At 47.8% G+C, this 13,702-nt stretch overlaps 2 protein-coding genes across 2 annotated transcripts in view; both read left to right on the top strand.

Moving 5' to 3' along the window:
• Positions 1–2,789: 2,789 nt before the first annotated feature.
• LOC135375178 (CRISP/Allergen/PR-1-like) lies at positions 2,790–6,986 on the top strand. The gene is made up of 5 exons (XM_064607897.1): positions 2,790–2,863; positions 3,362–3,620; positions 5,686–5,773; positions 6,619–6,788; positions 6,885–6,986. The coding sequence occupies exons 1-5, from the start codon at positions 2,826–2,828 to the stop codon at positions 6,984–6,986; spliced, it is 657 nt and encodes a 218-aa protein (XP_064463967.1). The 5' UTR covers positions 2,790–2,825.
• Positions 6,987–7,156: 170 nt separating this feature from the next.
• LOC135375177 (cysteine-rich venom protein-like) overlaps positions 7,157–13,702 on the top strand; it is an 8,286-nt gene continuing 1,740 nt past the window's right edge. Inside the window, exons 1-3 of the mRNA XM_064607896.1 lie at positions 7,157–7,256; positions 10,106–10,246; positions 13,262–13,539. Coding sequence (XP_064463966.1) covers positions 7,157–7,256; positions 10,106–10,246; positions 13,262–13,539 — 519 coding nt within the window. The remainder of the gene's footprint in view (positions 7,257–10,105; positions 10,247–13,261; positions 13,540–13,702) is intronic.

Below are 13,702 nucleotides of genomic sequence, written 5' to 3'. Positions count from 1 at the left end.
GACAAACCTTACGTGGAACATCACTGCACCCTATGACTCCCGTGGCTCAGCTCCCGTGGCTCAGTGGTTAGCGTGCTGGCCATGTCACGTCGAGATTGGGAGGTACCCGGGTTCTGTGCTGTCTGGGGTTTTTCCTGGGTTTTCCTCAGACGCTTTCAGACATATGTCGGCACAGTTCCCTTAGAAGTCGGCCCAGGACGCACATTCCCCCAGGGCGTGAGTCGTGACTTTGCCCCCATACGTGAGGCCGACAACGGCAAGCCCTATCACCACTACCATCACCCTATGACGTTTGAAGACGCCTTTTCTCTTTTGTTTGCTCTCAAGTATTTCACAACCTGGGATAGATGCGTACCATTTCTTGCTTTTCATTCGTTGGCCAACAACAAGGCTCACAGAAAGACCAAAGGAATACACAAGCGGTCTTGCAGGGCAACCGCGTTCTGATTAAGGAAGCTACATCAGCGCCTATGCCAAGGGATCGTGCAGGAAACCAAACTATTCTCAAATAAAATCACTACACCGATAACTTCCGTTATATTTTGGTATTCCTGAGATAAATCGTGCCTTGTCACGTGGACCAATTATTTGGTTTTACGCGCTTCTAGCGGGAATTTTTATTTTTTTCAACGACATTTAAGCAGCGCAGAAGGCTTCATGCGCGTTTCCACAGTCCATGCTATGGTTCAGCATACCATAACCATACCCACGCATGGAGTTTTTACTTTTCATTTGAGGGCCCGGGCCCTCATACTGCTTTTCGCTCTCGCGCTTACGGGCCGATGACGTAAAAGGTACCTTTCTGTTCGCTCTCCCTCTCGCCACGCCGCTCACACACTTCTCCTCTCTTCTGCTATAAGGTGTAGCCACCTTTCTGGGTTGTGTCTCCGAATTCTGGTTCTTTCTCGTATTCTATAAAAGAGCAGCGTATACACAGCCGATATTTCGAACGCATAAGGTCAAGAAGAACTGTTGGAAATATAAGCGGCTCTTGTCCTAAGCCTCATCCCTTAAAGGAGCATGGAAATCATTTGGAACATTTATTTTTTCACCGCTTGATATGAACATACTACCTTCATAAACTGTTACGGAAAATATTTCCTTCGAAATGCGCGAATTTCCTGAGAAAATTAGTTTCGAAGAATGCGCTCCGCGGCGACAGTCTCCCCCAAGCCGAGTATGGCGTGTGGTGACGTCATGCGTCCGAGCACTTCATTGGCTGCCGGAAGCGTGCGCTCCCCGCCAGAATCGTCTGCTAGCTCAGGAATCATAGCAACTTACCGACTGAGACGCTGTTGCTATTTATTTGCGTTTGACATTCACTTGAGTTCTTACATGATTTGTCTCATACGTTTTGCATAAATCAAGACTGCGGGCAGTGTAAAAGGTGTGGCCACCGTATTTTTCTTTCACATATATATCCAAACAATCTTGGAGATAGTATCGCCGTTAGCGTTAAACCATCCCACTCATCAAAATGAGGATGTTGCGCGTATGTAACCTTGGATTGGATTGGGTTGGAACCTTGTCTAGTCGTTTGGTTAAGGTTTCTGTGAGGGGCTCCCGACGAAATAAGAAACACCGATTCCACCAATTTCGATGAAACGTTCCGGAACCATATCATGCGCATTGATAATGCGGAAACAGTAAGCTATATGGCTGTTGGGTGAAAAAACCACAAGGTTGGTTCCTTTGTAGTGGTTTATTATTACTGAGCGGTCTCCCTTCCGATATGGCGGCATGTTGGGGAACTTGATTCGAGTTCAGGCGCACGCTGTACTGTCTGGGTGTTTCCCCTGGGTGTTCCTCAGACGATTTAAGACAAATGTCGGCACTGTTCCCTGTAAAGTCGGCCCAGGACGCACTGCCTGCAAGGTTAATGGGCTGACTACAGTTGCATCACCACCACCACTGTCGCATGTTGGCAAGATCTTGCATCCTGGGCCAACTTCGTGGGGAACTGTTCCGAGATTTGCCTTGCAGTGTCTGAGGAAAACTCTGAGAAAACATCCGAACAGCACATCCGGTGCCGGCGCTCGAACTCGATTACAGTCACGGCTTGGGGATGGCGACCATGCAGTACGGACTCGGAAAACAGCGTTTATTTTCTTTGGTCCATGAAAAGAAGCTGCCTATACGCAAAATTTCAATCCTGCTTACGAACGGTGCGCATTTCTGTAAATTTTTGGAAGACCCGCTGAACCTCCACAAGTTTCGATGACGCGAGGAGCAGGTGACGTAATCATAAGCCCACAAATTGCAATGATGTCATGTTCTGGAGAAGGCACTCCTCTCCTAGCAACGACGCCGGCGTCCGGGGAGGGTCACGTGGTGGAGACATCACGTGACTCTGATCGAAAGAGGGGAAGAAAGGGAGAGATGTCTTCTCACTCCTTTGTGTTTTCTCGAAGCTCGGAGCGGTCGGAGGATATGTCACGTGGGGAGGATATGTCACGGTAAAAGTGAGTGCCCGCCGGAAGACACGAAGGGGAGCAACGTTGCCAGAGGAGAGCCGGGTGCTCCGTCGGGACGTCACATGACGTCGCAGTTCTCAAAAATAAAAATTAATTTTTTCTAGCTTTCGCGTCGGGCAGAGCCAAAATATTTTGCAATATGCAACATATTTTGAAAAATATTGCAAAATATTTTGAGTAACGTAACTTTGGTAGGATTCTGCAGACACGAGATTTAGTCCGTAGCGGCACTTAACTGCCAAGTCACGGGAGTTGAAAGAACCCCAGTTCATTTCCAGCGTTCACTAGTGGCGTGCGATTATGGTCACGCGAACAACATATCACCATCAACATGATGATCGTCATCAGAGCATGCGCCAATTCCTGGTTTTGTGCAGGATGCAGCCGGGGTAAGTAATTCTCGAGTAACGTTACCGTCCGGACGTGGCACCTGGGCATGTCTCATTGCGGGAGGCACGAGGTGAAAGGCGACTACTGTATTACCTGCAACAGTGAACAGGATTCACATGGTCTGCGTGAGATCTCTTAACAATCCTAGAAGCAAGCGTTGCTGAGCAATTTGCAGTCGAATAGCCGTCAATGTCCCACGACATGTGTAGAACAGCATAGGGATGCTCTACCTACTACAAGGGTGGCCCCAAATACCGTTTCTTACGCAAATATGCCGTTGGAAGGCATCCCTAGCAGCACAATGTACTGAAAGTCGAGTGCAGGGGTGGACGGGTAGGTGGAAGGCCTTGAACAGGCTCGTCCAACTAAAGAACATTGGTAAGACATATACCGTCCACCCCTATTGCACTCGACTTTCAGTACATTGTGCTGCTTGGGATATATGTGGTCATAGCGCCGGTTGTACAATCGTTTTATCTTCACTACGTGTCCTGCAGTGTCGGCTGGGTGCTGCTGGTCCTAATGGTGTACGAGGCCGCCAGTCAAGAACAGGAGAACTGTCCAGCATTGTACCGTCGCTACAGTGCGAAGCACACCTTCTGTGCTGTGCCCCTCAAGTCGTGCCATGTCCTCGATATCGGCGTGGCCGACAGAGACAAGGAGATCATTATTGACATGCACAACATGCTACGCAGCCGCATTGCGAGGGCCGAAGGAGGTTACGATATGCCGGCGGCGGCAGACATGATGCAAATAGTACGTATAGCTTCTTCCATCGACTTTGCGCATATTTTACACTCGGAAATGCGGGAATGAGGCACTTCGCACTTACTATCACTTACTATCAGGCAAATCACACCCTTGCAGTGAGGACCTTGCTATGCATAGGGCCATTCAGAACAAAGAGACTGCTTCGCTGAAAGCCAGAAAGTTGTCGTACACTCTAAGAAAAAAAGGAGTAAAATGGGGAGTAATTGCAGCTTCTACTCCCCTAGTCTGCAATTACTCCCCATTTTAGTCCCCTAACCCGACATTTAGTCCCGACGTTTACTCCCCAGGACTGAAAATTGTCACTAAAGTTCGCGAATGGTCTCCTGAACGCAAAAGTCTACGTAAATATGTGCTCTTGGTCAATTTGAACGACATAAGGCTGTATAACTCAGACAACGTAGCAATTTTCCAGCCACACAGAGTAAGAAACAGTTAGCGCATCTTTCTTCGCAAATTGTGCCCTATAGTATGGGGCAAGATTTTATATCACTCGATATATCACGGTTGACGGTTTGCTTCAAAGTATCTTCATGCATGCGCACCAGTTATGTACCTGGGACTCTTACAACAGCGCGTGAAATGCGGTCTTCACTCTGTGACATTCATTTACTCCCGTGCATTTACTCCCGAAAGGGACTATTTTTTGTGGCAACGCAATTACTCCCCAAAAGGAGTAAAAGTACTCCTTTTTTTCTTAGAGTGTAGACGGATATGCTTTGACCTGGCATATGCCCCGACGTCCATTGTGACGATTCTTTCTCGCAATTTATATAGGGATTGATTTCGAGAGGTACGGTATAATTTTTTAGGGGAAAAAATGGAGCTGGACAAAGCTGTTAATGTGCGGTTCTGGAGTGGTGTTTCAGTGCTGCTTGTGTTTCAGTGCTGGTTCTTCAGTACACTGAAATACCGACAGCTTTAGAAAACAGAGGGAGTTCGGACAGTCGTCAAACAGTTGGAACCAAGTTGTATGTTTTTCTTGAGTGCGAGATAACGCCCACATGATACAGAGGGGAACAACAGGTCGGTTGCGTAACAAGCAGCGAGCGCGCGCAGCAGTTTGTCACAACGGGTCCCGTCATTGGCTAGAAGTCCGGAATCTCCCGACCTCAAGGGACTGCAATGCAGGTTTGCTACACGTGCGAGACGTGTGACGTAGATGCTCTCCGAGAAGGAAGGAAGGAAGGAAGGAAGGACACACGCGGATTATGCTCTTTGAATGGTATTGTTTCATGGTAAATACGCTCGTACAAGTAAAGGAATTACATATTCGGATATTGTGAGCCATGTTCTTTCATGGGGCATGATAATTGGGGAAGGTTTGACGAGCTGTTTAGTTGGGATGCCAGGTAGGCTGATCAAGGTCTCATGATTTCTATTGCCGGCACTGGGCCACAGCCATTTTTGCACTAATGTTCTGTGCCGCTTCAACGGGCTTATGTTCGCTCAAACGGGCAGGTTTCCTAACTGTGAGGCTTATCGTGAGATTTTTACAAAAATTACCTCTGGCAGTGGGGTAGGCCATCGCCTGTCGGGACGAAACCTGTCTATCATAATCACTAACACAAAGTGTTGGTGGGCTGCTTTTCTGGCATACGGAATGCTTTGACAAGATAGCCTCCCCACCCCATGCAGTACCAGAGAACTTATCTACTGTACAATACCTCTATTGGAAAGAAATGTGGGAGAGATAACTGATTCAGGATCAGTTCCTCGGTAGCCTCGAGACTATGTATAATATATGTAAACAGAAGGGAGTTGGGGACATGGGTTTAGTGTACGTTCCAGGAGCTGTTCAGGGGGTGAAGTGCAAGAATTCTACAGAACATTGAAAACAAACAAACAAACAAAACAACAACAACCGACGTTGGAATGCCTGCCGGCGATCACCGTGTTTTGTCCTCTTGTTCCACCGTAGTCACGTCTTCAGCTGAATGCCGCAACGTCCACGCCGTGTCATCTTCACTTGTCGTGTGGGTGCGGAGCCTGCACCCCTACTATATACTACTACAACGTTGATGTTAGGGTAACTGAGTCATCTTCTGTGCAGGAATGGAATGACGAGCTGGCTGACGTGGCTCAGAAGCTTGCATCTCTGTGTTCTGTCAAAACTGACTGTGCAGACTGCAGGCAAGTAGGTATGAGATCTGCAAATAACTATCACTAAAGGCTACGTCGATTGATACGTGGGAGGCGAATCCTCCATTTGCCGGTGGTACTGAGGCGCTCCTCGGCTGCGACGCTACACGTCTAAATTTTTAGACCTCCACATGCACGTAACAAGAAAACGATAGATGTTCACCTAGTTTTGCTGAAATGTCACTACGCAAGAAAAGTCACAGTTTCAGCCGTTCAACCCATTATCTTGTGGAATATATCTTCAGGGGAAAGGGGATCCTGTACCAGGGTACGGGACAGCAAAATGGATTGCCACTGCGCAATCTTAATCGACATCACACAAGCACGTAAAAAGTATTAAAAATTGTCGCTGAACGCCTAGAAAATTTATCCCCAGACTATGACCCAATGATACTTTCCAGTAGCTCGTCAGGAACCATTTATGACGGAAGTTAACAAAACCACCACAACGATTGTGACATAGCAGTAACCCTTGGGATGTCAGGAACATACATACGAAATATCGCGTTCCCAGAGTGCGCATTTCATTCGAACGAATTATTACGAAGTAAGCGCTTCGCCTCTGTGAAGCAAGAGGGCGCTGAAAGCAACAGTGCCTACATCATCCTGCATGAAAGAATACAAGCTTCGTAGCAGACGACAATGCCGGATGACGTCACAGTATCTTCCTCCGGGCGAACCGCCGTGCGCTTTGCATGTTGGTTTCGGTTTTGTATGGTCATCATTTACTAATTAACTACTCGCACAAAATGAATGCGAATATTGTATTCGGTATCAAGGAAGTAGACGAGTTACCTGCAAGAGTATACGCCAATTCAAGTGCGCCCTCGTTGTTCACCGACAGAAAACTTCGCCGTGGGTCAGAACATATGCAACTACAAGGTGCGGTCGAAGGCACCACCGGCCATCTACTGGCGCTCAACTATCAACTTCTGGTACGAAGGCATCAAGCAGTTCCCCGTCGATTTTGTGGAGCAGTACGCGTACAAGACACTCTACGGGACTTTCACGCAGGTAGGACAGAGGTTCCTTGTGGTAAGCTAGGGCAAGCTATCGCCAGATTTCGCTGGAGACACACGTATTCTGAAACCAGATAACCCGTTCCTGCAGCTCGCATGGGCATCTACGTGGCAAGTTGGCTGTGGCTATGCTCTTTTTACTAAAGGCAGCTGGTACGTGCAGTCCTACGTCTGCAACTACGGTCCCGCGTGAGTTAATCATCCGATTCTTGCTTCACGATTGGCTGAGCTCCTGGCGATGTTGGATCAGGCTGTTCAGTGCGCATGAGCATGACATATAGGAGTGACTTCCTCACTTTGAACTGGTAAGCTAATGGGGGGTTTCCTTGCACGGGATGCAGAGGCAACTACATTGGAAGCAGAATGTACAAGCCGGGAACCGCCTGCACCTCCTGCCCACCGGGAACTGCGTGCATAAACAAGACACGGCAGTTGGACGCCGCTGTTTACAAGGGCCTTTGCAGTAAGTGCACACAGAGGATATTCGAGTGTATATGTTTCGAAATGGCACAAGTAGAAACAACCGTAACGCTGATATGTACAATGCTAGAGTATGATACTTCCCTGTCACACTTCTACTGGAAGACAACAAACGATACCGAAATTGAAATTTTAATGCGCGCGACTTCGACTGTATGTGTCAATTCATGAAATTTGGCACTTAATAGGCCTCGTTAGTGCTTGTCATCAAAAAACAAAACCTTTATTTGATGATGATGATGATGATGATTGGGAAGTTTCATCGCTTGAGCTTGTCATCAAAATGTGCATACTGTTTAAATATCTATGATTTCAATAGCCAGTTCGTTTGTCTACAGGAATGAAGGAGTCTTTCCAGACAGCAGAAATAATTTTGCGTGTCTCTGCACATTGGCTGTAGTCACGATAGTAATAGTGTGCGATGTGATGGTAACCGTAGCACTTGTAACGAATGTCATCCAATTCAGAGTCATCTGTCAATAAAATTAAACGATGTAAAGCATGTTACACGGTATTTTGCGAGTATTTATTCGCTCCTTCGTGGCACACATGGGCGTGGTATAGGTGGTGTGCATTGACGTGCGCTGGTTCACCAGAAAGAGGAAAAAGAAGCATGCGTATGGGCGAGGTGCGCCGGTTCACCAGAAAGAGGGAAAAACCACGGGTAAAGCTATGGTGTGACGTCATATGCACGCCACCTATAGATAGCAAAACAGACTACTGCATACAAACTAAAGCTTAATCACATTCGGCTGTATTTTGCCTAGCAATCCCAAGGTTGTGGATTCAATCCCGCCTGACGACGCCAACAACTTGTTTTCAGGGTACAAGCTGCTTATCTACAGGTGTTTCACCTAAAGTAAAATAACCTAAAAATTTCATTTAGAGTTGTACTAGTCTGAAAATTATGGTGTCCCCGTTATATATATCCCGAGGGTTCTTTCGTCATGACATCCGGGTAGGCACTTCTGAATTTGAATTGAGTAGAAATTAAATTTTCTGAATTAAGCTCCGAAATTTGCAAAGTCAACCAGTTTTTTTTTTTTTTTTCTACAGAAATGGAAAGCGCATGTCGGATTTATCCCCATTCCATTGCAAAATACGTCCCTACCATAATGGTAATAGCCGAAAATAAAATAAAAATTGCTAAAATCGTCATTTCGAGGCGCGCAAATTGTCGGCCGAGCTCGGTTCTGCGTCAAGTTAATGCGAGATGCGGCGGAAGAAAACAGTAGCCTGCTTCCTCCTGTTTCCTTCTGAGCCTCTGACTGTTGTTTCAGCCACCTTTTCGTTGATACCGCTATCAGCAGAAGCACGGGAAAGCAAAAAGCGAAAGGGAATTTCCATGACCTCCTCGCGTCGCTTGTTTCCGAGATCTGAGCGCGGCCGACTATTGGCGGACCTCGAAACGACGGTTTTCGATTGCTTGCTTTTCTTTTTTTTTTTTTTGCTATAACCATTTTAGTAAAGAATGCCCCTTGCAATGGAATAGAGTAAGCCAGACATGCGCTTTCTCTTTCTGATAAAAAAAAAACAAAAAAAACACACAATTAGGTCGGTTTGCCAATTTTCCGAGTTCAATTCAGTAAACTCAATTTCTGGGAAGTCGTGGCAAGAGCTTCCCGAGATAAATAGCGTTTACCAAATACGCTTTCTAATATCATTAACACGTTCAATGAAACACTCTGTATATATTTACTGCGTGACGTGAACATACTAGCTGTCACGCAAAATATTTGCTTTCCGCGCATCTCAACTGCGGCAGTATCCCTCGGTCCCTTCTGGCGCGATGTGACGTCAGATCATCCGAGTACTTTTACTGGCAGCCGAGAATAGTTTGCTACGGCGCGAGAGCCCTGCCTGCTTCACACGTGGGACGGGCGGCGCCAAATACAGCAGCAAAAAGACAGAAGAGCGGGGGGGGGGGAAGAAGGTGCGCGCCTCCCTATTGGACGGATTGTGTGACGTCACAAGCCGATGGAAGTGGCTTTTCTGTCCCGCGAGATTGAAAGCTCTCTTGCTCACCAGGATTGCGCACTGCACTCGAATATGTTTCCCGGGCCACGTAATCGTAATTTCTACTAATCCCGACATATTTTTTCCCGGTTCCTGTCATGCTCTTTCAAACAGGGTGTGCCGAGATTGGTGAGCTCAGGTGGGCCAAATTAATCCGCTGTGGCGTCTCTCATTATCATAGCCGTCTCGCGGTAAAGCCCCGAACTATCATCCGCATTGATTCTGTATTTTCAGGGACGTGGTCTGCTTCACGTGGCGCACGCTGTGAAACCATGTGCTGCTTGCGACGGACTAGTCTAAAACTTGAGTCACGCTGCAAGTACTGGCTGTATAGACCTCTCCCTGTTTGTAAACAAATGGCGTCATAGTGTTCGACAGCGCCACCAATTTGGTAGAGTTGAACTACGCTCGAAACTAGGGGGCGAACAAGGTCGCGCGTGAAAGCCACGGTCTCGAGGGGATTACGATGGTCCCTGAAAGGGACGCGACCTTCGGTTCTACTTTTCTTTCAATAGGAGGCAGCGAACAAGTGCCCATTCGTGGAACCCAGCCCTCCCCTTCCGATTTGTGTCGGTTTCAGCCTGACTCGGGTAGAGGTCTATTGCTTTCTGAAAGATAAACATGTAAGGGGGGCAGCGACGGTTCGCGCTATGTCACTGCGCCGCGCTGCCCACTGTGAGTGGAGAGTTTTAATATGCGACACTGCTGATGTAACGGATACTTGAGGAGCGGCTCGGGATTCCGGACGAGTGTGTCGCAAGCAGTACGTTTGCGCATTTTAGTGTATTGAAATATAAAAATGACGTATATCTCCAGAGTCCTCAAGTCCTGACGGACCCCAAGTGCGGCTTCCTCCGGAGGCCTATTCTTTCTGCAATTTCCAAAACGCTTCGTCTAAGGACTGCATCGTTCAAGAGCAACCGTACGGCGCCTTCCAGACACGTCGCATCTTAGGAGGTAACATTACTCCTAAAGGGGTTGAGATCAGGGTGTCAGAGCGAACCGAAAACCGGAACCGAAAAAAAAAACGCTATTTTGGTGCGAACCGGAACGGAATCGAAACCGTATACATTTTTTTCGCTCAGGAGGGAAACCGAAAAATAATTTAACGGTTTTCGGTCCAAGAAAAAACTTCGCCGATTTGGACTACGGATAGGCGAATGAGACGTCGTGTGCTCTGAAGTCATGTCATGGATACTATACGAGGGTTACGGTTACGATGGAATGTATGTCGGTATAGTATGACCCTTAGGCTCCCTTTGTAATGGTTTATCGTTCGCGCACGCACACAGACTTCGAGGTACATGTGACTCTCTAGCAATGTGCCGTAGTGTTCGTTTTAATTTGATCCCCCCAAACTCTCCTCAACTAAACAACAAGGGGGCTGCATAACAGATTATCAGTAATGTCGCGCAACGCGTCCCTTGTTTGAGAGCAGCGAAGTTGAATACATTTACGTATACGCGAGGGCAAGCCCGTGCAAAGTGGCAACTCTTTTGTGGACAGGACACGAAGAAAATAAAACGGAGCCGTCGAGCGCGTTTGTGAGTGAAGGTGTTCCTCGATTTGCGTCGTACTCGTGCGGTGGTGCTTGCTGGCTAGACAGTAGCAACAGACATTCGGATGGGACGCGATCGCTCCAACCCAGCAAGAAAGTACTTTATGTATGACATCACGACAAACAAGTCAGTTTGTAGCATGCGCTTCAAGAACCAGGAGCTACCAATTTCACAGCTGTCTATTAATATTAAATACCATGTATGCTGAATAAACGGGTTTACATTGTGTAACATTGACTTTTTTTTTTGGGGGGGGGGGGATGAGTATTCCCAGCAGAAGCGGAACCGGTTAAAAACCGGTATGAACCGTAATTTTTTTGCTCCGGAGCAGAACCGGTACCGGATCGTTTATGATGTAACCGGAACGAAAACCGGAACGAAAAACGTTTCGGTTCGACACCCTGGTTGAGATGCTTCGTCCCACATTATCCCAGATACAGGACGGTTATGCAAGTTTTGCAGCAAAGGGTGTCGGAAGGGTGTAGACATAGCGTACAAAACTGGCACCGTGAATACTGAAATTCATCCGGTTCTCACGTACGTAGGCGAAGCTTCATGCAGAAAAGTTGACCATGCCGGCTTCAGCGGTGGAATATATTCCAGCATGCGGAAGAACGACATGAACAAAAATGGCGTCCAGATTTATTCGGAATATATCGGGAGCGACCACGGAAAATATTTGCGCTGGGCGGTGTCTCATCACTGGACGATTCAATTTACAAAAACTCACCCAGAAATTAGGAATGTGCGAGTTGGCATCACTTTCGAAGGGCCACCCGATTCGCTGCCGTGACCTCACGTCCGGTTGCCACTGAAACAACACTCCAGCCGCTCATAGGTCGGCAAATTCAATCATGGTGGTCTATTTTCACAAACCTTAACGATATCCTCTCGTGGAACACCCTGTATATTTTTTAATTCCGTGTTAGCACCGCGAATCAATCAATGAGCGACGTACAGACGGGGTCAGACTGAGAGAGGACAGCAAATTTGGAAATTTGCAAATTTCCCACTTTTTTTGTTTCCTCGGGTCACTGTTGGAGGTAGACAGATGTGACGTCACCGAAAGAGCGAATAAGAGAAAAGCTCCCCCATTGAAAATAGTAAGTTTTAGTATATCGTACGCTATCGCCTTCGCGTACGTAAGGGATAGCGTTGGTGGTTCAAGGAGAGCTTTCCGCGTTGCCCGCAACCACGACGTCATCCCTTACGTACGCAAAGGCGACAGCGTACGTTATAAAACTCACTCGTGTATGGCACCCGGCCCTGGTGCGTGACATTATATCGAAAGCGTGCTCAGGCCTTTTTAGTTAGTTATTTCCTGGTCCTAAACCCTTTTGAGTCAGGGCGGGCACTTCTTAGCGCCTTCTGTTATCTAGGTCACTAGGTGGCACTGGCTAAGTACGCAAAATACGAATGCAGTCAGTGAATATTACGGGCTACCACGAGATTTTGAAAGAACCCGCAAACTCGAAATCTCCAGGTATAGGTGACGTCATAGAGCTCTACAGCGTCCGTGTCCTAGCGACAGCGCGCGCACCTACACGGCCGCCGCTCCACGTTGGAAAGCTGCCAACAGCTGTGGTGAGGCGGCGGAAATCGACTTTCGATGTTTAATGTTGCCAGACGGACGACAAATTCTGCACACTATGACGTCATGCCCCACAAAAATAGAAAATTTTTATGCTTCCGCGCCATACAGAGAAGCGATATTCTGGGAGAACAATGTGAAACACATGGACTGTAATGGTATAAATTCGATAGCCCGTAGTAGCAGTGTCATCACTAAATGGGGGGGGGGGGGGGGGGTACGAGCGGGTCACCAGTACCGCCGCTTCCTCTTTCTCTGCGGCGACATCAAAAACATGAGGTGCCCTCTGAGAGCATGTGATTTTATTTTAATTTTTTTTCTGCGTGTGGTATATGATATTGTAAGCGTATTATTGTTTATCGCCTGGTATGGAAAGCGATTCATTATCGGAGTGGGGGGATGCAAAGAGCTCCCTGTACCGGGTGACGCATACCTTAGTGATGCCACTGCTTATAGTGGTATAGGTTGGGACAAAAGTTTACGGAACACGCGAGCGACGTACTGTTTCTTCGGTGCGACACCCTAGCGGCAGCCGGAAGCGGGTGAGTTCACTGTTTCGGAGGGATGGCAGGGTGCGCTGTGAGCGACACACAGCGGTAACGCGTACTTCCCAGGCACACCCAAGCGACACTGGAGCGACCACAGCGTGTCGCTAACAGCGCATCTGTCCACCCCTCCGAAACAGTGAACTCACCCGCTTCCGGCAGCCGCTAGGGTGTCGCACCGAAGAAAAAGTACGTCGCTCGCGTGTTCCGCAAATTTTTGTCCCAACCTGTACCTGGCATGTGCAGTGGCTGGATTTTGAATATAGGATCGTTCCAGGTGGTTACCTCACAGCGACTGCGAGTGGCGGTGAAAGTGCATCGGTCACTTTCCAACGCCCTTTCGTGGTACCGTCGGAGGAATCCTTTCCTGAAGCATCGTGCCTGCGATTTCGGTTCAGGAAGGGTCCACATGGAGCCGGGACGGGAGGCCAATCTACGCTACGTATTCGTTTGGATGTACAAGACAGTCACGTCGTGAAGACGACGGATATCACCAGAAATTATCCTCACTGGGCCACATACAGTATTAGTATCACGAAGCCAATAAGTATACAGGTGAGCCCGGTTGAGTGCGCATTATACAACGACGTTGATTGGAATGCAAAATCAGATAGGCATCTCCCTGTTTGTAAACAAATGACGTCATAGTGTTCGACAGCGCTACCAATTTGGTAGACTTGAACTACGTTGCGGTAAGACTACTACGATGCGGAAATGA

Source organism: Ornithodoros turicata, unplaced genomic scaffold (genome assembly GCF_037126465.1).
Source record: "Ornithodoros turicata isolate Travis unplaced genomic scaffold, ASM3712646v1 ctg00000838.1, whole genome shotgun sequence".
Lineage (NCBI taxonomy): Eukaryota > Metazoa > Arthropoda > Arachnida > Ixodida > Argasidae > Ornithodoros > Ornithodoros turicata.
Note: the sequence above shows the minus strand (reverse complement) of the source record. Positions and strands in the feature narration are given on the sequence as shown.

Bases quoted from the DNA above. Each gene is read 5' to 3' on its own strand.
- LOC135375178 (XM_064607897.1), top strand. From the start codon at position 2,826: ATGCGCCAATTCCTGGTTTTGTGCAGGATGCAGCCGGG. The intron at 2,864-3,361 runs GTAAGTAATTCT...CGTGTCCTGCAG, and splicing joins TTGTGCAGGATGCAGCCGGG to TGTCGGCTGGGTGCTGCTGG. The intron at 3,621-5,685 runs GTACGTATAGCT...TCTTCTGTGCAG, and splicing joins CGGCAGACATGATGCAAATA to GAATGGAATGACGAGCTGGC.